The 25322-nt window shown below is 37.5% G+C and overlaps 2 protein-coding genes across 6 annotated transcripts in view; one reads left to right on the forward strand and one right to left on the reverse strand.

The window, feature by feature from the left end:
* The window catches only part of SPAST (spastin), a 44030-nt gene extending 31551 nt beyond the window's left edge, over nucleotides 1-12479 (reverse strand). For 2 of the 4 annotated variants that reach the window (XM_026669372.2, XM_026669369.2), the window contains exons 1-3: nucleotides 10913-12479; nucleotides 5756-5839; nucleotides 972-1055 (exon numbers count right to left, since the gene is read on the reverse strand). In XM_026669372.2, coding sequence (XP_026525157.1) covers nucleotides 972-1055; nucleotides 5756-5839; nucleotides 10913-11300 — 556 coding nt within the window. In that variant the 5' untranslated portion in view covers nucleotides 11301-12479. Of the gene's footprint in view, nucleotides 1-971; nucleotides 1056-5755; nucleotides 5843-10912 lie in introns of all 4 variants that reach the window. The other 2 variants (XM_026669370.2, XM_026669368.2) reach the window with 1 other exon arrangement.
* Nucleotides 12480-16226: 3747 nt separating this feature from the next.
* On the forward strand, nucleotides 16227-19384 carry DPY30 (dpy-30 histone methyltransferase complex regulatory subunit). Of its 2 annotated transcripts, XM_087966921.1 has the most exons (5): nucleotides 16227-16365; nucleotides 16836-16893; nucleotides 17000-17047; nucleotides 17948-18090; nucleotides 19164-19384. In XM_087966921.1, the coding sequence occupies exons 2-5, from the start codon at nucleotides 16858-16860 to the stop codon at nucleotides 19234-19236; spliced, it is 300 nt and encodes a 99-aa protein (XP_087823047.1). In that variant the 5' UTR covers nucleotides 16227-16365; nucleotides 16836-16857; the 3' UTR covers nucleotides 19237-19384. The 2 variants fall into 2 exon arrangements, with proteins under 2 accessions (XP_087823047.1, XP_026525158.1); XM_026669373.2 differs by lacking the exon at nucleotides 16227-16365 and having other exon boundaries at nucleotides 16729-16893.
* Nucleotides 19385-25322: the final 5938 nt, after the last annotated feature.

The raw sequence follows: 25322 nt of genomic DNA on the forward strand, positions 1-25322 counted from the left end.
AACTAAACAGATAGTAAATGAGATTTACAAAATCATAAACCATCTGATTTAGGAGCTTTGTCTTTTCTAGGTAGAAATTCTATGTCCTTGTTTCTCCTAATAAATAAGTAATGCCATACATGCTATCCTAGCTTCAGTCCTATGAGACTTAAACCATGTAACATGGATAAATGATTTAACAGCATTTTCAAGAAAACCAGAAGTGAATAAATTAATTGAAATACTGCTATCCCTAGAAGTCCAAAGATAATTGTGATAACTGAAAATGATGATGTGATGATACAAATCCTACCCTTATTTGCATCCTAACTTTTTATCTAAGTAGGTAATTGCAGAGTTTGCCTCGTGAGATCACATTTTATGTTTCATTCCTGGCCATCCAGACATTTTTTGCTGCTATCTAGTTTTATTTTGCTTCAATCTATAAATGCTTTGATTTAAAAGATTTCAATTTATGATAATCTGTCACTGAATTTATTAGTTATTTTGTAAATATGTGTACCCTTGAACTGACCTCAAGATTATTTTGTTCAACAATTTACTACTTTTCTTCAAAGTAATCTGCAGTTAAAATCTATTTAGTTTAAATTTTAGCAACATTTTTCTCTATGAATTTTCTTTCTAAGATGCACTTTATAGTATCTTCCATCAATGCTAATTCTGCACCAACTGCTTAGCCATTTCAAGAAGCAACTTATGTTCATGCTGCATTTTTAAAAGTTTTGCAAAAAAATACCCCCTCACTAGTTCTTCAGCTTCCTCTTTAAAATATCAGGAAACCAAACTATGACAGTATTCCTGCATCAAGTATTCCTGCAACAAGTACACTGATGCAAAATGAAGTCTGTTGATGAAACATATGTTTCAAACGTGTTTTAAAAATTAGTTTTAAATTATTTTTCTCTCAACACATCTTAAACATATACACTACCAGTTCTACAATTTTCTAAAGTAACAACATTAAGTAGTACCTAACAGCTGCAAACGGTCCTTGGCCATTGCCAAATTTGTCATCATTTTAGACTGGAGGCGACGAGCTCGATCATAATGGTCTCCTTAAAGAGAAAGTTAAACATTCAGCAGAAGTATAATAGCAATATCTATCTTATACTCCATCAAAAGTAATTTAATATAAATGATAACTAATAAAATAATATAACACTATATCACTTGGAACAAATGAAACTAGAAGTAACAGGTTTAGCAAGAAACCTCTAGGATGTTACCACATTTATACAGGGTTACAAACTATAGACTCCTAAGAATAGCTGGAGATATGAGAAATAAATATATGTACAATATATATTTTCTGTCTCAAAATACTCCTATGGAAGTACAAGTTTTAGAATTCCTTTTGAAAAGTGATGCAATATGATTACAGATTTCTAAATCTATACCAATATTCTGTCAGAAAAAAGTACTATTGTCCTAATAAAGACTATTAATTTCAGAGAGTAAATGATTATTTTTAAGCATCTTTAATAAAAATTAAAAGTACTTCAAGGTGTTTATTTGACTGGATGTTAGCCTTGTGTCTTAAATTATTAAAGTTAATTATAATGTGTTAACTCACATTATAATTTTTATACAATACATTAACTGTTAAGTATACATTAGTTGCTACCTTAATACCAGGGAATCAAATTTGATCCAAAATTATTTTATGTTACCCCATTTTCCCAGCTAAAACTATCATTAGAAAAACTCACTAAAGCCATAATAACTAAGCCAAAAAATACAAATATAGACTATATGTTCAACATTTTGATTTAGCTAAACAAACAGCTGCTACATACTAAGCTTACTGCTACAAATTTGGCATAAGCTATAACTTTAGAGGATTCCTATTATTCTTTGTCTCTATAACTTCTCCATACAACCCCTTTCAAAAAGATAAAAGACAAAAGACATAAACAGTTGTAAAAGACTCGGGTCTTCAATAATTATTCTGTAATTATAATCTATTCATTTATCAATATCCAATTATCAATTTCAATATATGTAACAGCCAATCTAATGTATCTAAGCAGATTATCTAATAATAGGCTGAAATCATTTAAAGTTTTTTTAAACACTAAAAAGCAAAACAAAAACAATAGAATGCAGTACAAATCAATCAGTTATGCAGAATGACTATCAACTGTAACATACACTATTGTAGGATAATATAAGTAATAAAAAATAAAACTGAACACAAACTAAAAATTCCAATATTAAAAAGGAAGGTTTTGCTAGGCAACAAAGCATAGGAACCAGTCATAACTCCTTGGGAAGTGCTTCTACCGCTCCACAACAGAAGTCTCTGCCTTATTTCATCTATGAGAGTAACACAGAACAACAATTGATCAGTCTGAAAGCAATATGAGTGAGAAAATTCTTTTCTCAAATTTTTCAAAGGTTTAAGGATCAAGCCTCAAAAATTTGAATTGGATCTAGAAGTAATACAACAGCCAGTGCAGTGGATGAAGCACTGATATTTATGGTATTTATTTACTTATAGAACTTATACAGTCGACTATCTCATATACTGTAATGATTCCAGGTGATTCACAACAATCCCCAAAAAGTCAAAAAAAAAAAACAACCAAAAAAAAACCAGCCTCCTAGCTCAAACCTCATCCTAGCTCAAAGCTTGGGAGAAGAGCCAAATCTTCATAGCTCTCCAAATGGCTAAAAAGATAGGCATCCCATGGATCTCAAGAAGGAGGCTGCGCTGGGGCATCCACCAAGAATGCATACCTCATTCAAGGTCCCATCATGTGGCAACTTTTAAGGGGGTGAACCTGGAATGCCCCCATCCTGCCTTAGTAGAAAAAGGAGATATCTCTGGGAGAGGTGGTCGCATAAGGAACCTGGCTGTCTGCCAGCACTTTGAATTGTAACCAGAAAGCAACTAGGACCCAGTGCATCTCATGCAGCAGGATTATTAATCAGATAAACTGTAGGACACACCAAACTGCAATGCCATTGCACTCTGAAACAGTTGCAGCTTCCAGATGGTCTTCAAAGACAGCCTCGTTTAGATTGCATAGCAGAAATCCAAAAGGGAGGTAACTAAGGCATAAGTGACTGTGAACAAGGCCTCCTGGTCCAGATTTTTTTTTTACTATTTATCAAATTTTAAAACCACCCATCTCCCTCCCAGAGGGACAGTGAAATGAATATTTGGTGCACAATATGAATTTGTGCAAGGGCCGCACTGGCCACATTTGCTATCTGTTGTTTTAGCAGGAGCCAAGAGTTGAAGATCATCTTCAAATTGTGCACCAAATCTGTCTGGGGGAGTATTACTCCTTTCAGAATCTGAGATGTCAACTCTCCTTATTCTAAGAGGTCAAAAATCCCCAAGCACTCCATTTTCCTAGGATTGAGTCACAGCTAGTTTGTCTCCATCAAGGCTCTCACAGCCTCCAGGCATTGAACCAGCATCTCAAGGGCATAACTTGTCCAGTGTTGGCTAATGGAGGTGGCTAATAGAGTAGATAAGACCCCATCTCCTTCCTGTATGTACTTTGCTCCTTCTTTCTTCAGCCTGGTTAGTTTTATTTTAATTGGATTTTAAATTTATGAGCCTTATTGTTTTAATGATTTACAGTGTGTTTTAATTAAATGTCTGTAAGCCCCCTTGTATGGGTGACATACAAGTTTAATAAATACAATGCAATTGGGCATCATCAACATGCCGGTAATACCAAAGCTCCTGCTGGCAGATGACCTCTCGCAGTGGCTTTATATAGATGTTAAATAGGAGAGAGACCCAAGTCCTGAGGCTCTCCCATATAACATGGCACTATGGCTGGTCCTCTTCACCCTGTGAACACTACCTGGTACTTGTCATGGCAAAAGGAGAACCACTAAAAAACAATCATCCACTAGTGTCACCAATACTGTCTCGGTACGATAGGCCAGCCTGATTCCTGACTGAAAAGTTATATGATATGATATATTAACCATTTCCAGTTATCAACTCTGCAATTTTAGTTTGGAACAAGTTTCTTGTTTTCAAAATTATAAGCATCATAGGAATCCAGTTTTGCCAAATGTATTTGAATTTTTATGATTATACACATTATGGCAATAACCAGGATGTCTTCTAATGGTAGTTGGCCCTGCCAAACATTACAGTAATCCTCAGTTAATGACCCCTCATTCAGCAACCATTTGAAGTTAGATCAGTGCTAAACAAGTGCTACTTACATCCGACCCTTGAAATTCCATCTGTCTCTGCACACCCATGGACATGATCCAGGTGCTTGGCAACCAGGTGTTACTTAAAACAATTGCAATGTCTGGCAGTCACTTGATCACTATTTGCAACCTTCTTTGCTGGCTTCTCACAAGCAAAATCAATGGAGAAGCTGGCAGGGAAGGTTGCATGTGCTCCCGCTCCTTTTTCTCCTGAGGAGCTTGGCTAGGAAACTCATACCGCATAGAATGCAACAAACACACACACCCCTGCACTCTGTAGTGTGCACGTATCAGTCCAGTTGCACTTGTACCACGCTACAGTATCCTTGTACTCACACCACAACAGCTACTAGGGCACTCTCTTACACTCTGGAAACCCACCTACCCAGTGGACTTATAAAATAGCAGCTACCTACCCCCACCTGGTTGTACTCCTCATCCACCCATAAGCAATATGGGATGTGAGATTTCCTACCATCTTCCTCATTGACTTTGCCTGTTGGAAGTTGGCAGGAAGTCACAAGCTGTGGACACATGAGGTCCTCACTTAACAATCTGTGATCCTTGCTTAATGATAGCAACCAAGATTGCTGGAATTGCCAAGTGATGCAGTCATAGGACATAGTGCTTTACAACCGTTATTGCTTAGCAATGGAAATTCTGATTCCAATTGCCATGATTAAGTGAGGATTAGTACCAAATACAACAACTTCTTAATGGAATTCCTAAAGACTAAAGCTCCTGATAATTAAATCAGTGATGAGAAAGTCATGTTTTTCAAATGATGTTGAACTACAACTGTAATAATTTCTAAGCATAGGTTATTATAGTTAGGATTAAAAGGAGTTATAGTCCAACATATGGGGGGTCAAAAGTTCTTCAATCTTGAATGAAATAAAGATCAACATGAATCTCTGAATTTAGTTCAATTCTGATTAAGATTGACATCTCAATAGAGATGTATTAATAATTTAACACATCTAGAATTTGTACAGAGGAATATTAACAAAAATACTAAAGACTACCAAATTAGTAACCCTTGAACACTTACTTTAATAACAGTTTGCTCTGTAATCACTGAAAAGAGAAAGTTTATTTCCAACACTGAAGAAAACTTTAATGCTAATTTTGCCTTCAAGTGCAGGTCTAACCTTACTTTTCATCAACTTGAAATCTTCATATTTATACGTTTGTTGAAGGTCATGCCTTGGTGTGATATGAGAAAAACGTGGACTAGAAGGAAGGCCTTCTCAGTGGTTCTATATACAGTACAACATGGAATATACTGCTCAAACAGCATACCTAGGCACCTCTCCTCTAACATTTAAACATCTTTTTTGTGTCTAAACTGTGCTAAGGGACCAGTATGCCACTTTATTAAAAGGGGTGCATTTTATTTTAATGTAACTGAGATCACTAGAATGCTTATTTATTATAATTGGGTAGTACATTATTTTTGGGGGGATTTTACAAATTTCAATATTTTTTTCTTCCAAACTGTCTATTGAGAATTTTCAAACCATGTTGACAGCTTTTCTCCTTTATATAACACTAAAAATGAACTTACCTTGACCAATAACTAATATAGCTATTCCTTTCTCGAGTTCTTCGATTCCCTTTCTATACCATTCAACAGCCTGTTCCTTTTGTCCTGCTGAAAAAAGTGAGTTCTATTATTTTATTGTGAAAGCACACCAGACACTATACAAAGCATAAGTATCTGTACCACCATAACCAAAATTTGAAAGAAAATATAAACACAACTATTCCAACTAGTCTTAGACAAACATTGAGAAATTTAAGTAACTTTCTCTTATTAAAACAAAGATATGCAGGGGAAAAAATACTTTAGAGTAACTGTGATCCTTCTGTAGTTTGCTGATAAAAGGTAAATGCTAATTTTGCAAACAAGATCTGTTCAATTCACAGCATTTTAGTAGACAATTACATCTAAGGTAAATTGTCCTGTCCCAAATCTCACTATAGGCATAGGTCTGAAGTCCATCTATATAAACTCCAGAAAGCTCGGATAATGGCGAATGGAGATTTGACAAAACCATGTGAAATCCAGAAAGGAACAAGACAAGGGTGTTGTTTATCACCTTTATTATTTATTTTAGTATTGGAACTGTTAAATAGAGATATTAAACAAGGTAACAGAGCAAAAGGACTACAAATTAAAGTGCACAATTACAAACTATGTGCATTTGCTGATGATTTAGTATTAATTGTGCAAGACCTGCTCAAGAACATTGAATATGTTACAAGGAAGATCAAAATATTTGGAGAAATGGCAGATTTAAAAATGCACAACATTTTAGCAGACAATTACATCTAGGGTAAACTGTTCTGTACCTTATTATAGGTATGGAATTTAACTGAGACATGTTAAATTTATTATTTTTAAAACAAGTAAATAATAGTGGCATAATGACTACATCAGACTAGAATTACATCAGAATCAGTGAAAGGCAATGTAATCTAAATACACTAGCTAAAAAGTATACAGCACTATATCACTGCCATCATGGAAGCCTACTCAGTTGGACTTTTCTTTTATTCAATTTTCCACTGACTCTTTTAAGGAGTATCTCTCAAGGGACATAGAGAAACAGATAATGATGACATCTACCACAGAAATAGCTTGAACTGGATTCCCTTCTTTATTCTCATTACCATTAACTGGCCTTTAGAAATGAAAAATTAATTTATGTATGTTTTTAAAGCACCTAAATGGCCAAGCTTGGTCCTAAATTAGTTCTAAGCTTAGGCAGTATCTCATATTCTAACTTAAGAAATAAGTAGTACCTGACTTCTAAAAATATTTCAAGACTCAGAGAATGTTAAAATATTCTAACAAATAAAGTGCAAACTTAAAAATAAAAAGTTATTTGAGTCCAGCAAAGATGAAAGGTTGAAGACAAAACATCTAGAGCAAAACATTCATTGATGCACAGATTTTTTTTACTTTGGTTCCAAATACACCTGTTGCCTACAGTGTTAGTGATACTATCTGTCATTTATTCAAACTGTTAAGCCTATGAAGTCACTAACATGTCATGAGTTGAGTTTACCTTAAAGGATATTTTTATGTGGGAAAATATTATGCCATTAGATAGTTTTTTCAATTCTTGAGAAAACAGATGAACATTAATCTAATAAACATAGCCCTCCTATTTTTTATGAAGCAATACTGTTTTTATATTTCTCCCTCTCACAAATTAAGCCAAGACACCACTGTTACATTAATTCACAATACTCTCACCTGGTATGTAAGACATGCTTAGGCTATAATAGCAGTTTACAGTACTGTACTATAATAATCTTCCAGAAAAACAAGATGTGAGTGGAATTGAATCTGTAGATAATTATACTTCCTGAATCTTTTCCCCTATATTTGCCAGTATTGGTTAATCAGTGGAGGGGGGGAGAGGGAACAACTCAACTTGACCCCAACTGTTCTATAAAAGAACACTCAGAAATGACAGCTGCAAGCCACAAGCATTGTTGTACAATAATCAAAGTAATAGAGATTTTGAAAAAAAAAACCTCTATAAGCTATGGTTAGTGCAAATACAATTATCTTATCACTGAAGGGATTATTAACAAATTATGGAGTAAGATAATTTATTTGGAACACTGGTCACAATGTCTTAGTTTTCTATCTGTAGTTATAAAGTCTTCATTAAAACAATTTTTGTATATTTTATCTCCGATTTCAGAGGCAATTTTATTTCATATCTCTCTACTTGGATCCTATTCCAGAGGACATGGGTTGTGACATAAAAGGCATGCTTCCTCAAGATGACATGTAATTGAGGGAACTAGACTGTATACCCTCTCTGGCTGAATATACCAAGTAGGCAGAAAATACCAGAGATAGGCAGTACCATATAATTTATGTATGTTATGAAAGCTTTTAATATGATGTTAATGAAATCAGTAATTCAGAACTTTTTCTACACATGCCTGAAATAGAAGTATGAAGACATTTCATACTTTTCAAAATATTCAATTTGATTATTTGGGAACCAGGTGACATATTGTTCTCACTATATTTGTTGCTAAATATAGGTGAATATGGATGAACAGTCATTTCAATAGTGGGACATATATGCATTAGGCAGTATTTTTAATCTTAATTTATATATTACTTTTTGTTATTGTTAAGTTTATATGTTTTTCTTACTTCTGTTAGCTTGTATATTACAAGAAATATTATATTAAATAAAACACAGTTGTGTTTTCATTGCTAGCATTCAGAAGCCACTGTATAGCTAGCACCTTGTCCTAAAACATGAGGAATATGTTCAGATGTATTTTTCTTTTTCTTGACTTTAGTTCAAGAATTAAAGGGCAACCGGAGCTATTAGAATAAGAGAAATCAAATCTGATGGGTTAGAACAAGGGTCTTCAAACTCGACAGCTTTAAGACTTGTGGACTTCAACTCCCATAATTCCTGCGCTAACATGACTGGAAGAGGAATTCTGGGAGTTGAAGTCCACAAGTCTTAAAGCTGTCGAGTTTGAAGACCCTGGTTAGAAGTATCCTAACACCAAATTTACACTTGTGTCTGTAATTACCTTTAATCTCTTTATAACTAGCATTTATGAGGGAGACACATGCTTAGTAAAAAAAATCAAGCATCATTGCAAGAGTAAACCACAGTTTCTCCACATAGAAATAGAGATCCAAGAATGCTAGTGATTACATCCTAACCCAAAGTTAATCATGGTTTACTCAATTTACCATAAACTAACCACAGTGGTTAAATATGAACAAGGTTAAAATATGTATTGTAGGCCTGTATGTTATGCAACCACAGCCAGAGACAGGGAAAATCATCACTGCTGTTAACATTTAATAAAAATGTTTCACCCTATGGTACTATGTAGAATTAACTGAAGTAAATCTTCTGCTGCATACATACTATTGTTGCAGAATAGAAAGAGCAGAGCAGAAATTTGCATCAACTTCTAAAAGCAAGTTTTAATTTTTTTTAACAGATATAAAACTAAAAAATTAAGTAAAACAATTACTGCCATTAATAGAACATTTCTACATTTATTAGCACATGTATGTATGCTAGTTAAATATCTGGCATTTTCAGTTTTTAAAATCTTAGGCAACAATGATATGGCAGATTTTTGTTTGAAGAATTCTTGGCTTTCAAATATATTACAATTGGACAATAATTAACTAATGGTCTAATTCAGTGTAAGGTAGCTGTATATATTTTCCAACAAATATAACTTGCATTGTCTCACTTTCAAACAAGTAGGCACAAGTGTTATTTAACCATTATTCCTTCCATTTTGTGTGTTATGAACTGCCTTGAATATATTTTACAGAAGGCAAAGATGAATAGATCTAATCAAGATAGTGATGCTGATCAAAATTAACACATCAAGTTTCTTCTATTTCAATAAGATTTCTAGCAACATATCTCACAAAATCTATACATCTGCAAAGTATAGATATTTAAGCACTTCTATCAATGGGTTTAGCTCTGCCTCAAAACTTTACAGTCAGCAAGCTATTAATTATTGACAGTTTGCAACTGACAAGACACAACTTGTACCATCCACACTCCTCCTAATATTAACATACTCCCACTTAAATTACTGCTATACAGCAAGCCAATCCTAAGGAAAATGCCATTTTGGATCATTTGCCTCCAGAAGTCACCATTCAACAGGATTTATTGTTCTCTTCCGTAATGATAGCCATAGAGCCAGTTTGGTGTAGCAATTAAGGCATCAGGCTATAATTAGGGAACAGTAGTCCCACTTTAGGTATGAAACTACTGTAGGTGGGTGACCTTGGGCCAGCCTCTCTGTCAGGGCTAGGTAAGGAGAAAAAAAAAAACGGCAAATCACGTCCAAAACTGTTTGCCAAGAAAACTGCAAAGATTTATCCAGGCAGTTAGCTGCCAGGAATTCAAAATCAATTGAAAGGCAGCCCTATCTTAAAAAAAAACAACCGTGGTAGCCAGAGAAATAATATAACACCATAAACATCTAAGCTGTAGAGTCACTACAGAAGAGATTGCATGAATAAAACGCAACCTGAACCTAGAGAACAAAGAGACTTAATCCAATACTGTAGCACAAAGTCTCTTTCAGACTCACAACAAAGCCTCCCCTTAGATGGGCTCCACCCACAAGCCCTTCCTATCAACATCTTTCATGCAGAGGAACAACCCTTTTACTGCTGCTGTGGTTGTAAACGTGGGTCTTCTCTGCCTCGGCAATCTCGTCCCTTCCCGTTATACACCTGTAAACAAGAGCATCTCTACCCCACCCACCCAGCCCAGTTAAGGCTGTTTGTTAAAGCGATGACCATCGCTGCTGGCACTCAAAATCCCGATGCGAGCTCCATCCTCCTCAGCCCCCTTCGCCTCGCTTTCTTAAGGCGCGAGTCGCTCCCGCAAGCGAAGCAGCTCTTAAGGCACAGCCATGTTAGGCGACAAGCAGGTGTTCGGCCCTAATATAGCGGCAATGCCGGCTGTCGCTTCGCCGCGAGCCTGAGGGGAAAACGGGGGCTATGACGAAGCAGAAAACCGAGCCTGCTTCGAGACGAAAGGAAGGCGAAAAAGGAAGGCTTTCCCGAACAGCCGGAGAACCTCGCAGCCTTCCCGCGGTCTCCTCGGGCAAGCTAGCCCGTCCGTCGGTCCTGTCCACTCTCCTCCCCCACCCCACCCCACCCCCAGACTTAGCTTACCCGCCTCGTCTTCGTCGATGCGCAGAGCCGTGGAGATGCACTCGAAGGCGCGCTTGTGACAGGTTCGTACCGACTCGGGCGCATCGCCTGCCCGGCTGGTGCCCTTGGCGGCGGCCATCAACGCCCCGCCGCGGGAAAGGCGCTCGCACAGCCAGGCGAAGAGCAGCCCGAGCTGGAAGGCGAGAAAACGAAGCAGCGCGAAGACGGCGAAAAGCGGATACGAGAAATAGTAGAGATTCCGCTTGTGAGGAGAAGCCACCGCCGCCTGTTGGCGGTGTGGGGAGGAAGCCGGACCGGCCGCGGATGCAGGGGAGGCTCCGGCGGCCCGAGTCGGGGAGCTGGAGGCGCTTAAGCCCTTTTTCTTCCCTCTCCCTCCTGGAGAATTCATTCATCACCACCGTAGCCATAACCCGCTGCCAGGGACTGACAACAACCACCTGCGAGGGCCTGCCATAGCGGAGGCTACGCCCCTTTTTTGCTCAACCCCGCTATCTCTCACACGCGCGGACGAAAAAGTCTACGTAGCGAGCCTTTCTGAATAAGAAACCCCGTAAGCTCCTTTCGGAGGTCTATTGTTAGATATATAGGGCGATCGACGCCGGAGCGCAATGCTTCTTTTCACAGGAATATCGGAAGTTTCGGTTCCGCTCCACGTTAGGAAGTTCGCCCTTTGTGTGAGAGCGATGCAATCTGGGTAATGTCGTTAAAGAACGTTTGCCTAATGGGAGTCAGAATGTTTTTCCTCGTGGTGTCTTGTCAGATGATCCTAGAAATGTGGTTGCTTTATAAGCCCCTTTTACGTTTTCAAAATCAGCAAGAGTTGCCTCTCCCTTGCTGTAAACTAAGGCATATAATATACGTTGCACCGAACTCCATAGCCTGATTTGCACATCCCAATAAATAGTAAATGTGGTTGCTTTCGGCTTAATATTGAAAGATGAAGAATTGGGAATTTATTATTTATTTATTTATTTTATTTGTCAATCACTTCCAAGATAATAGACATAAGTATAAACATGAGTTTATACAGAAAATAGGTACGAATAAATGGGGACAATAGGTCAGGGATGGTAGGCACGATGGTGCACTTACAGACCTCTTAGGAATGGGTTGAGGTCAATAGTGGTTAGTTTGAGGTTAAAGAGTGGGGGTTAGAGGATGTAACGAGTCAGGTAGTGCATTCCAGGCATTTTAGTGTTATGTGAGCTATGCCATTATGGTTCAGTCAGTGTATCATTGTTTTAAAAAAGCATTTGTAAATGTAGCAAATATAATTCCTATTTAGCCTTATCTTTAATTTTAGGCTACTTTGCCTTTCTTTTCTTTCACTTTTTATAGTATTCCAGATGTGGTCTAGATTAGGTCAGGTGCTGAGTTTGCCTGATCTTTGCTTACTACCTTTGCAAAATGGCTTTTGCAAGCAAAAAGTATTAAGGGAGAGTAAAGTATTTTCATAGGGTACAGAAACAAATCATACATTACGAATATGCAATGCATATGAAAGCAATCAATAAAATACATTGATTACATGTGACAATAGAATGTAGGAGGTTAGCACCCATCCCTCTCCTAGAAAAATGAAATATCCTAGGAAATATTAAAAAGGCAGAATATTTCCCCTAAAAAGAAAAGTAGAAACTCAGCCCTCCACTTTGCTAATGGACCATTACTCTGGCCTAGGCCAGTCTATTTTACATAACAAAGATCTCCAGGTAGAGCTATAATAGGAATTGCCCAAAGCCCTTTCATTACATCATCCAGCAAGGCTCAACCAAGTCTGGGACTCAGGACAGCCTACAGAGTTGCCCCTGTATGGCCCCCATGGGAATCTGACAACCAATTCCAGAATACATGCTCAAATCCAAATCCCAACAGAGGGCATAAAACCAAGGGTCTCTCAGCATCTCTTCCCTTTTCACCAAGGAGCAACAAGGCATATATATATATATATGATCCTGTCCACCATTAAACCATCTTTCCAAACAGCCTCCATGTTTCCAGAGTCTTTTTCCCCACTTGGAACTGAACCCAGAAGGATAATTCTTTCAACAGAACAATAGAAAACATTGATTCTCGATACATTCAACAAATGGTAAATTTATAAGTTGCATTATTTCTTTTTCCAGTTAGGTTTATATTTTCCTTAAAACTTGCAAATGTGTTAAAGGAATACGTTCAGAATATGCTCTCTCGTTTAGTTTATGAATAAGTTAGTTTATAGTTTATGAGTAGGTTATTTTGCAGATTTAAAAAATGGCTTTAGCTGAAACATTTGATTTCAAAAAGGCATGGATGCCATGTTAAAATGCTAATATATTTCCTATTAAAAGGTTAAGCCTAGAATTCTCAGTAGTTCGGAGATAAAATAAGGGTTTAGCCTGTTTAGTACAGACAATCCAAATCTCCAGTTTTGTATAGTTATGTTACTGCTATGCTACTTCCAGGTACTATAGAAATAGCTACTGTATAGCAGTTGGCACTGCTACATTTTTCATCACCACTTCTGGTTCTTCTCTATTACCACAATATCTGGTAGATTGGCTAGTATCTGCCTGTCCATCTGGATTTGGAAGTCCCACAGGATTTTAGCCCTCTTATTCTCCATGACCTTCTGTAGAAACTCCCATCTGGACTTGGAAGGCTCTAGTCCAGGGTTATCAAACTCAAGGCCTGGGGACCGATCTGGCCCGCGGGGCTGCCCTGGAAACAACAAAAGACCAGCCCACAGTGCCTCTGCCAATGAAAATGGAGCTTGGGAGGGCTGCCTGTGGCCCTCCTGAGTTCTGTTTTCGCTGGCAGGGGGTTACAGAAAGCTTAGGAGCCCGTTTTTGTTGACAGAGTGCTCAGACCACCACAGGCACCCGTGACATGAGTGACATTGAGCTGGCCATGCCCCCCCTGGCCATGCCTCCCCCCACAGGGCAAACACAAACCTGATGCGGCCCTCAATGAGATTGAGTTTGACACCCTGGTCTCGTCCATACATTGTGCAGATGTTCCTGAATACAGTGCTACTTGTTTATGCTGTTCAGTGTATGCTGCTCCTGCCTGCATCCTATACTCTGCCGCTATGTATTTGAACTGTCCCTGAAGCTACTCTATACATGCTGCAGCAGTGACAAATGTAGCCGCACCAAATAACAGTAACATCAGGAATAAGGTGCATGAGAAATTGGACAAGTACTGGGACCCGAAGGATGTGGAAAGTAAAGGCCAAAGTGATCCCAGTGGTGGTTAGGAGCACTCAAGCTGTAATTCCTGGGCTGGGAGATTACCTCCAACAGTTCTCCCAGGTATAACAGCAGAGTTCTCTATCCAGAAGAGTGCAATGCTAGGAACACATATCGCCCATAGGGGTAAAAAGGCAAATTTACATCATGTATCACAAGTATGAAGGTGAAGTTCATCTGTTGTTTCTTACTATAAAACCATGCTGCCACAAGATGCAGTCAGATTCAACATCTTGTAGTTCCTGTTTCTCTTAAATCTATCAACACATCTTAAACACCTGTAGTGATAGAAACACCTTCAATAGGGCAATTATTCTCAAACTGCTTTTAAATATGGCACGCTTTACTTTTGACTAAACTTCATTCTGATGCACAAAATTATATTTTTATCACCTCCCTCTTAAAACTTGTTGCAAATTCAATTTTCTGTAAACACCATTGAACTTAATAAAACTTTTAAATATACATGGCTAGAATGAGAAAGAGAAAAGATGGCAATCTGTCACACAGACCCCTTGAGCTTTCTACACTATAGGATTATATTGTCACTACTGCATCCCAGTATTTTCCTCCCTTGATTCAGTTAGTACTACTAATGAACAATGCCTGGTTCACATAAGCCAAGAGGAGTATGGAGATAACCTTGAAGAAGAAATGCAAGAACATTAAGCAATTGACAATTCAGAAGGGTGAGAAATAAACTCAAGATAATCCTGCCTTGATTCTGTTTGGTATAAAGAAAGCAGAGATACTCTTGCAGGATTTCAAGACTGTTATTATGTCCTATAAAAATAAAGTACTCCTTGTTATGTATTCCTGGACCTGGCCTATCTTGAAAGGCTGAAAACGAATAAGCTTGCTACAATGAATAAATCTCATTTGGCCAAGTCTATCCAATGCACTAAACTAAAATCAAGTAAAATAGATTCCAGCTTAGTGTATCGTATTTTACCAAGCATATGCTGCAGGCACAAGCTTCTTAGGATTTTCTGCAATTCATAGGAGGTTGCATCAAAGAACTACAATAAATCCTCATTCCTTCCAACTTTTGAGATCATGTCCCCAATCATATGTTGTAATTAATCTCATTCCAAGAAGCATAAAGTGATGGTGGCTTAATAGTAAAAAGTGTTTATCAAATCTTGCAACATATTAGTGCCGATATATTCTGAATTGTGCAATAAATCAGGGAAGGAGTAGAAAACTCTACTCTTTCTTTCCAAGGGATTTCATACAATGATCAATCCTACTCCACCCACCCAAAGAAGCTGGAAACTTGCTTTCTGCTCTCCTTACCAGAAAATTCAACTATGAATTATCCTTTGAAGACAAAAAGTACCATTCTGGTTCTGCAGCCAGCAGAAAAGAGCTGATGAGTTAAATTATATTTGATAAGTGTGTCCTCCTAGTTGGCACCTCACTGAACAGTGGAATGTGCTAAGTAATAATTTTATGAAGATAGTAGAAGTTGTTACTTTACAGTAATTTTGCATTTGAGAATTCATTCGGGATCAAGCTGTTTATTTATAACACATAAATTGCCTCTCTAAACGTCAGAATCTACATAAGGACTCTTCAAATTTTCAATGTGGAGAGCTGGTATGCAACAATCCAGACTATCATTAGAAGACAGCAAATATACAGGAAACGTCAAGTCGACTGGACTCTAGCTGCCCAGTTCCGATAGCCCCACCTTTTCCCATGTGAGCTTTTCTAAGCAGGGAAAACACTGAATGCTTGTAAGTTAAAGAAGCCTATTGCAAAAAACCGAATCCGTACTTAATTCAGAACCCAATTCTGCTTCGTGGCGAGGTCTTTAGGTGATAGCTTCTTTTCTGTAGATTGTCAAATTTATAGCAAACGTCTGAAAATAAGGATGCTTTAACCCTGATCAATTATGTGACTAAACACCATTTTACTTTCGAGGATGCACAGCCCGCATTTCACACATCTCAAACCATTTTCCCAACAGCCTCCACTCGCTCGGCGCAGCGCTTGGGGGAGGAGACATTTCATTATTACGCAGGCGCACAAATAAGCAAAAAAAAAAAAAAAAAAAATCGGTGGCCCGTGAAGTGCGACATCCTTCCTAGTCCATGGCACAACATTGTACGACAACCAATATCTTTTTACGACTTGTAACGGACGGTTGTTTTCCTTGTTGCTCCGCGACGGGCCGTTTCTTGCCAGTTATAGCTTTGGACCGAATTTAGTTGACGAAGGGTAAGTACCATAAGAGGAATACAGGCGCTTTGAAGCCTTAGGGCAAGGGTACATCCCGCAGCCACTTCTTTCCTTCATGATTGATTTTAACTGCAAATAAAAACCGGCTTTTTTGTGAGGGCGCCCAGTAAAAGCTGCCACCCGATCTCCGCTTACTTGAAATCAATCGGGCTTCCTTTAGAATTAATAAATATACATCTCATCCGCGGGCTTTCTAATTCTGGGATTAGTTCCTCCTTAGTCTATGGCCCCCGGGTAATTTTGATAACCCCATCGAAGCCGTGAAATCACTTTAAATATCGCATGCTTAAGAAGTTTTGCTTTACTGGCTTAATATAAAAGGTACTTGGAATCTGGGAGAGTAGCACAATGCCCTGTCTCAAAATATCCTTTGAAGTTCAGGATGCTATCCTTGTATGTTTCAATGTATTAACTTGTATAATCAATTATTTTTTTAAAAAAGTTCTCAGACTATTTTAACTTCTGTACATTATGGATACCGAACAGATTATCGAGGGACAGCCACAGGTAAGGCTTAAACCAGCAACTGTAATAATAATTCTTTAACATTCTTATTTTCCAAAAAGACAAATATTCCTTTCTTGTTATTTTATGCTTATGTATTGCTTTATAGGTTCCAGAAAATCCACATGCAGAATATGGCCTTACGGAAAATGTAGAGGTACATTTGAGATTGGATTATTTCTAACTGAAATTAATGATACACTGTTCTGGGTATATAATTTCGGATAAGGTATTGAATGAAGTTGCTGAATGGACCCTCATGTATGTTATGTATTAGAACATTTGATTGAATATTGGGTCAGAGATTATGATACTGTACTGAAAATTAGAGAGGTGTCTATTAGAGTTATTTTTTTAAAAAAAGTTTTTGATGGAAGTAGTTTTTATAATTGCCTTGCAAAACGCTTTGGTTGGTTGCTTTGTGATGGTGCAAATTAGGTAGAGAGATACTTAATATATTGTTAGAGATGAAAATCTGACACACACACCCCCCAATTGCTTGGGAGTGCTTATGATGCATTAATGATATTTTTGAAATTATGCTAAGCCTATTTTAAGTTCTGCTTGATGCCAGAAAATTGCAGTAATGAGTTTCAGATGTTACAGTTCAAGGAGTTCTAAAGCGTCGTATACCCATGGGATTCTGGATTGGCCACCCAAGTCTTTGGAATACATTTGCATATTCATATGTATACTTTGGTAGAACACTTCAATCACCCCTATAAATTTATTGAATAAAGGCATGAGTATGTTCAGCTTTGTTGCTTGGGGCTCTGTAACATTCAGAAGAATATTACAACTTGAAGGGCACCTGGGTGCGGCTTCAGAAGTTTTAATTGGGTTGTCATGGGAGATTTATGGATCTCCAAATTTTAGGGCACTAAATTTGTTTCTTAAAACCTCAAAAATGCTAGAGATTAACCTTCCACATTTTTGGTCCTACTCATTCTAAATACCACAAGAGGAATGCCTGGAAACTGTAATTTAATTAAGAAATTTGAATTTCAATTAGAGATGGGATAGAAATCTTCACAAAGCATATGTTTATAATTTTAAGCGGATAGTGGAAAATGAGAAAACGGGGGCAGAAAAAACATCGAAGCAGAAAGTGGACCTTCAGTCATTACCTACACGTGCATATCTGGATCAGACAGTTGTCCCTATCTTATTACAAGGCCTTGCAATCCTTGCAAAGGAGAGGTAAGTTTTATATATAAAATTATCCAGATCACTCTCTTGATTTCTTGTTTGTATTTTTTTTAATTAAGGCATCAGCTGTATTTTTATATGGCCAGTGTAGTATCTTTTATCATGTTCTTGCAGCCTGTCATTTTTAAATTTGCTTTCAGATCAGTCTCAATCTTGTCAGGTAATACTTTTCCATAATGTCTTTTAAACAAGGTCCATTTATAGAGGCAGATACTCTTAAAATTAATTTCTGGATCTTTTACTAAGCGTTGAAGAAAATTCACCCACTACTATAGAACCTGTCAATCCAAGGATTCCTAATAGCTGAAAAGCAGTTAACAAGCTATTTCCAGAGTGATTTTAAAAGAAAGTAAAGGCATCAATTACTGTTTGAACAAGATGGTTATTCCCTCCTTTCTCAGACCTTTAAACCCACTAGAGAACACTATTTTGAAGTCTTCTCATGAAGAGCAACTGTCTTGAGCACTTGTGGGTAATCTCAAGTCCTCTCCTTGTCCAGAGAAGAATTTCAAAGAGCTAGCACACAGCCCTCAGCTGAAAAAGATATATCTTTTTGACTTTACAGATAATAAAATATTAATACTTAATACAATATTTAAATATTAAATACAAATCAAAGACATCACCAATATTCTTGATAAAACGGTTGAGAAAACTGATGTTAAAAACCATATAAAAACTCTGCTAGGTCTGGGAATCTCAAGGAATTTTTGATTTGTTAAGATGGCTGCATTGACATGTTTTGACTCATGATCAAGTGAGAACAAAACCACAAATTATACATTAAATTGAAGTTCTGACTTAAATTAATAAATCAGCAAGGCCTGTAACATCATGATTTATTCCATATACTTTAGTGGCTGGTTGTATCATAAAATGTTTGGCAATCTAGAATGACATTCAAAGTATTTTCTTTTAAAGTAAATCATATGTTCTATAGATTCAGTATTTACAATGAACAATTATGAATTTGAATTGCTTTAATTTCATATTAACTCCACAAGTTAATTGAAGTCAAAAGAACTTTTTATTTTATAGCTATTATTTTTCTTTTTTCTTTTCAGGCCTATAAACCCTATTGAATTTTTAGCGGCGTATCTGTTAAAGAATAAAGCACAGTTTGAAGACAGGAATTAATTTCATCTGGAGATTGACAATTGATTGCTATGTTCTGTACTAAAAACATGAATCATTGTCTGATACATAAATCCTGCAAAACCAAAAATTCTCATGTACAGACCATTAATTGAATTATTTAATAAAATACCTTATATAAATTATGAAATGTGTATCAAGGTGTCATGATTCTTCACCAGGATATAAATACAAAAAGGCTGGAGTTTACATCACAAACACATTTTGTTATTTGAGACCTCATCTAGTTTAGATACCCTTGGAAAATTCACAGGTGAGAATAAGTAATACCAAAAGTATATTCTGGCCTATAGTTTATTGAGCATAAGTGCAATGGAACTCAGAGGTTAATTCTAATGCAACATGCAAGGAAAATTCCATAATAAGATATTTATCAGGATATATTACTTTTTTACTCTAAAAGTATGGTTGCTCTGGTATAGTATTTGGCGTGTTTTGCAGAAATAGGGAAGAATAATATATTCATATTCAACTACTGTTTATGCACTGTTGGAAAATTATCACATCATCTTATTTCTATAAATACATATATTGGTAATCGATTCATTGCTCTTGTCGGAATTTATTGGACACTTCAATCATAACTGTTAAGTTGTTTTCAAAATATGAATAAGGCTAAAAACAAAAAAAAAATGAGAATAAGATAACTAATGTGTGAAGGAAATAGCACAACTAATGAAAAAATATATAAATATTGCTCTTGTGTGCCTATAAAAAAAAGCACACGCTCCATTAAACTCCTGAGTGATTTAACCATGTTAAAACCTTTGGAATTAATTACATTTTAAATATAAGATTATAGCTAATGGATAGGTAAAACATTTCATTATAAAGTAATGTCACAGTGCCCCCACACATACACTTTTTTTTTCCAATTTCTAATGATTTGAGGGAATGGAGGGCATTCTGTTACTGCACTTAATTCTTTGAAGGACTCTTGCCTGGACTTTTTGGTGGGTGAATGCAATTAATTCACAAAAGGTAAATGAGGGTTTTTTTGTGACAAGGAGTCTGTTTCTTCTGCTAAGGCTGGGTCAAAACAAGACCACTCACTGGCTATAACTGCATGCATGTTTTCCCACATTCTCTTGTTAACTTTTTTTTTTTACTAGAATGCCCGGGAGAAAAAACCCCCCCCGGGCACAAGCACCCCCCCCCCTTCCCCTCTATATTTTATTTTGTTCCCCCCCCCCCCCCCCCCCCCTCCCCCCCCTTTTTTTCCTTTTTTTTTTTTTTTTATTGAGCCTTATTTAAAAAAAAGAAGAGCCATCGCCCCCCCCCCCCCCCCAACCCCCCGCCCCCCCCCCCCCCCCCCCCCCCCCCCCCGCCCCCCCCCCCCCTTATATAATTATAGGTAGTCCTCAATGTAGGATCTCAATTGAGCCCAACATTTCTGTTGCTAAGTAAGACATTTGTTAAGTGAGTTTTGCCCCATTTTACTACCATCCTTGATACATTTGTTAAGAGAATCACTGCAGTTAAGTTAGTAACATGTTAAGTGAATGCGGCTTCCCCATTGACTTTGCTGGTCAGGTAGTCACAACAGGCAATCCTATGATCCCAGGACTCTACAATGGTCATAAATGTAAATCAGTTCCCAGGGGTCTGAATTTTGATCACATGACCATGAGGATGCTGCAATGGTCATAAGTGTGAAAAATGGTCATAAGTCACTTTTTTCAGTGCTGTAACTTCAAATGATCACTAAATGAACTGTCATGGACTACCTGTAATGCATCCATGAGATGGAAGCCCTAGATCAGTGGTGGCAAACCTTTTTCGGTTCCTGTGCCGATAATTGCGCGCACGCTTCTGCGCTCACGCTCACATCCCAGCACGCAGAAAGCAATACGTGCTGGGGCCCCCCACCCACCCCCCGCACATGCTCACCAATCCTGCAGTGTGCTGCATGTCTGCGCGTGTGTGATCCTCTTGCCGTGCGCTGCACATCTGCCCATGTGTGCACGATTCCCCCACAGCGCCGCCCGCACGTGCGCACAATCACCCCATGTGCTGTGCATCTGTGCATGCACACACGATCACCCCATGTGCCATCCATCTGCGCATGTGCGTACGACCCCCAATGTGCATTGTGCATCTCTACATAGGTGCATGTGTCTAACGTGTACCCCCCGCACGTGCATGCATGCCAGATACCCAACAATCAGCTGTCAGGTGGCAGCGGTGCGCATGCATGCGCAGTGGGCCTCTTCTGGGTGAGCTCTCGCGTGCCGGGGGAAATGGCTCTGCAGCCACTTCTGGCACACATGCCATAGGTTCGCCATCACAACCCTAAATAAAATATAATGCAGGTCTCAGCCTACTTTATGAGGTTGTAACTGTGGGAAAAAACTGGAGGAGGAAGAGTTGTGTGCATTACCTTGGGCACATCTCTTAGAGCAGGGTGTCAAACTCCATTGAGGGCTGCATCAGGGTTGTGTTTGACCTCGGGGGGGGGGTTGGGGGCCGTGGCCAGCTCGATGTCACGCCTGTCGGGGACGCCTGTGTTGGCCCAAGTGCTCTGTCAGCGAAAACAGGCTCTCGAGCTCCATTTTTGGCTGCCATAGCCTCCTGCAACCTTCTGCCAGTGAAAACAGAGCACCATTTTCACTGGCAAAGGTTTGCAGGAGGCCGTGACAGCCCAAAATGGAGCTTGAGAGCCTGTTTTCGCTGGCAGAATAGCACCACGGGCCGGTCCTTTGCTGTTTCTAGGGATGCTCCTCAGGCTAGATCTAAGTACCCCTTGGGCCAGATCCAGCCCCTGGGCCTTGAGTTTGATACCCCTATCTTAGAGGAAAGTCAGGATGAAAACCTAACACATAAGCAAAATTGCCCTGGTTTAATTAAACTACTCTTACTGTTCACCCAGACAAAGCCAGGAGAGGGAACCCTTGAGAAAAACATCTATTTTGTTTGGAACAGTGCTAAAAAAGGGGGTTCCTGTAAATTTCTCCCATCTCCAAGATGCATATTGAAACCACAATGTTTACAATGAGGTACTATTAAAACAAAGAAAAGAAATCTCTTTAGGTTTGTTATTATAACATTAAAAATTTGTTCTTCTGCCTTCACTTATTTGTAGCCTATTGAATTGATGTATTGTAGTTATAAATATTTTTATTGTTGTGTTTCATGATTTTCGCTGTCTTTGTAAAATACTAACATCTAAAGTCATGTAATTATAAAGAAAACCAGATGGGAAAAATTAAAATAGGATGGGACAAAAACTAGACAATTATAAAAAGCAAACTGAAACGGATATGTTTTTACTTGCCTGCTAAGAGCTAAAAAAAATGAAGCTGAATTAATTGTATAGAAAGTGAGTTCTATAGCATTGGCAAATGATTTCTGGGCCAATCGTATTTGTCCATATGATAAAATTTAGAGCAGGGCTATAGATATCTCTGGGTCCTATGACTTGCTGGGGAGGGTGAAATATAAGATAAAATATTGAATCCAACCTAAATCACAGAGTTTTAAATATAAGAATAGATAGAAAACTAGTTTGGGTCTATCAAAGAGATAAGGTACATATATCAAAGAGCTTGTTAAATAGTAAATTGCTAAATTCTGCATTACAATAGCTGATATTCCTATACCATAATATCTTCAGAAACAGATAGCATAGATTGCATTGCAATAGTCCTGATTAAGTTCAAGGCTGCTGGGAACAGGCTTAGCAAAAAAAGGCAAAAAAAATTAAATATAGATTGGACTGGACAATCATGCTAAATCAGGGGTCTTCAAACTTGACAGCTTTAAGACTTGTGGACTTCAACCCCCAAATTGCTCCTCCAGTCATGTTAGCTCAGGAATTCTGGAAGTTGAAGTCCACAAATCTTAAGCTTGCCAAGTTTGAAGACCCTTGTAGTAAATGAAGGCAGCTAAGACCCCCACAACAATGGCACCATGGATAATTCTATATAAATAGAAACTGAGCAAAGTATTAATAACTGGGTTATATGAATGATTTAAAGTTATGATATTGATTCTTTGACATAGTATTACACATGAGCCAGCTAGTATAGTTTATAATACCTGTTTTGTGGTCAACATTTTTGTATAAATGTATATACACAGTATGGAGGATAACCTTGAAAAGATCGGTTATGAAAGAAATAAACATAGTTTAAGTCAAAACAAGGAGTCTGGAGATTCTTAGTCACCTAGGTCATGGCTGTCCCAAAAGTGCTTTTTTCAAGAGGCAACTGGACTTTCTTGTTTTTCCTTGAAGACATTTCGCTTCTCATCTTCTTGCTTCTCGTATGAAAAATGTCTTCAAAGAAAAACAAGAAAGTCCAGTTGCCTCTTGAAAAAAAAACACCTTTGGGTCAAAACAAAGAGATATGCACAAGCAGCTCAGGCAAACACCTCCCTAATTCATATATGTATGGGATGGGAGGAGTAAAGCATTATCAGACTTGCAAGATTCGGTTATTGTAGCCAATAATAATAAAAGTAGCTTGAGCCTTCTTATACAGTTAATTTTTTTTATTTGGTCTGCATGGTGGGGCTGACATCTAGCCAATTGGAGTTTATTCAGTAAAGTATATTTAAGGAAAGATTAACGACCATAATTAAACTTTCAAAGAAAAACATTACTGAGGCGAAGAAAAGAGATTGACAATGAGTGAATTCCACCATTCTATAAAATTCATGATGTTCGGTTAAGAGCCTTTTTCAATCATGTTTTAAGGTAATACTTGACTGTTTTGAACCAATTTCCCCTGGCTTTTTCTATTTAAAGTATTTCTTCCAAGATCTACAATCAAACCAGTTTCAGTGGTGAAATAAAAGAAACAGATGAATTTTATTACACAGGATGAACAAACGGTTGCTTCGGAAAGCAGATAACTATTTTTTGTACAGTACACCTCTGCATAACATGTTCTTCCACTATTGTTCTGTCAACAAATTCACTTTATATGCATCTATAGTATTAGTAGGTTCTCTTCCAAATCTAAGAGTCATCTTATGTATTTCAAATATAAAGTGAGTCTTCTACTGTAGGGCTTATGACTGTATATTTAATATCAATTTTTTAAAAATGGTTTAAGAGAACTCTTATCCTGTATGAATCTAAGAATAGACACAAAGCAAATAATAATGGGCAATGGTTTCAGAATTAAGCAATAAAACAGTATTCTTTTAGATTCAAAGGAGAAAACATTTAAAACAAAAGTATAAGTAAATATTATATCCAGGCTCAGGTTTTTCTTTTTTTTCTCTCTTCCACCATAAGTAAAGTGCTTTTCCATATCCCAAGGACTGAACACTATCAGTTGATTATTTTTTTTGAGGCAGCTTGAGTCATCTGTATGAGGAGTGGGAACCAAGGCAGATACAACTTCTTGGTATTCCCCATCCCTCTTGACAATATGTCCTGTTAATATTTAGGATTCAAATTGTGTGAATGACTGAATGAAATATGTTTTATGTCTAACTGCTTTGTTTGGTGGGAGAGATAATTAAATGAAAAAGATTTATTGATGAATTAAAAATCATATTGATCTGGGCTTGAAAAACATGTTGCAGCAGAAATTTCAAGTAATGTTAGGAGCTAACTCTGGAAGAACTATCTTCTATTTCAGACAGCAAACTTCCTAACATACTTTCTAGATCAGCTGCCGTATATAGTCACAATTGCTATCATCCAGCTGTCTCTTGTGTCAACGTTGCTCAAAATATAATGGTCACCCGTCATCTGGGTAAGCTAGGAAGAAGGAAAAATAATAAATCAGAGGTAATAATTTGCAAAGGCTTTCTTAGGTAGGATAGTTGTACGCACTTTGAAGCAAGAAGGAATCAATGTAGTATCTGATCTAAGGAAAATAACAAAATTAAATTACAAAGGACCAAAATGTAGTTGTATTTTTGTTTAGTGCTAGGATACATAAGGAATTCTCTAACCACATAATAGAATTACAGCATAGTTTGAGATGACACAATTGAAAAGAAAGTGGGGGTTGATATCATATTTAAAATGCAGCATTCCAATACTTGGAATTCTCAGTCTTTAAATATATTACAATAATACATTTAATATATGGCATGTGTAATAATCTTGG

The sequence above is a fragment of the Notechis scutatus genome, chromosome 1, assembly GCF_049901735.1.
Source record: "Notechis scutatus isolate UNSWTSFEM ecotype Mainland chromosome 1, rNotScu1.2, whole genome shotgun sequence".
In the NCBI taxonomy this organism is placed as follows: domain Eukaryota; kingdom Metazoa; phylum Chordata; class Lepidosauria; order Squamata; family Elapidae; genus Notechis; species Notechis scutatus.

Excerpts from the sequence above, each read along its gene's own strand:
- DPY30 (XM_087966921.1), top strand. The coding sequence starts at position 16,858 with ATGGATACCGAACAGATTATCGAGGGACAGCCACAG. Across the intron at positions 17,048-17,947 it reads GCCTTACGGAAAATGTAGAG|CGGATAGTGGAAAATGAGAA; the intron begins GTACATTTGAGA and ends TATAATTTTAAG. Across the intron at positions 18,091-19,163 it reads GCAATCCTTGCAAAGGAGAG|GCCTATAAACCCTATTGAAT; the intron begins GTAAGTTTTATA and ends TTTTCTTTTCAG.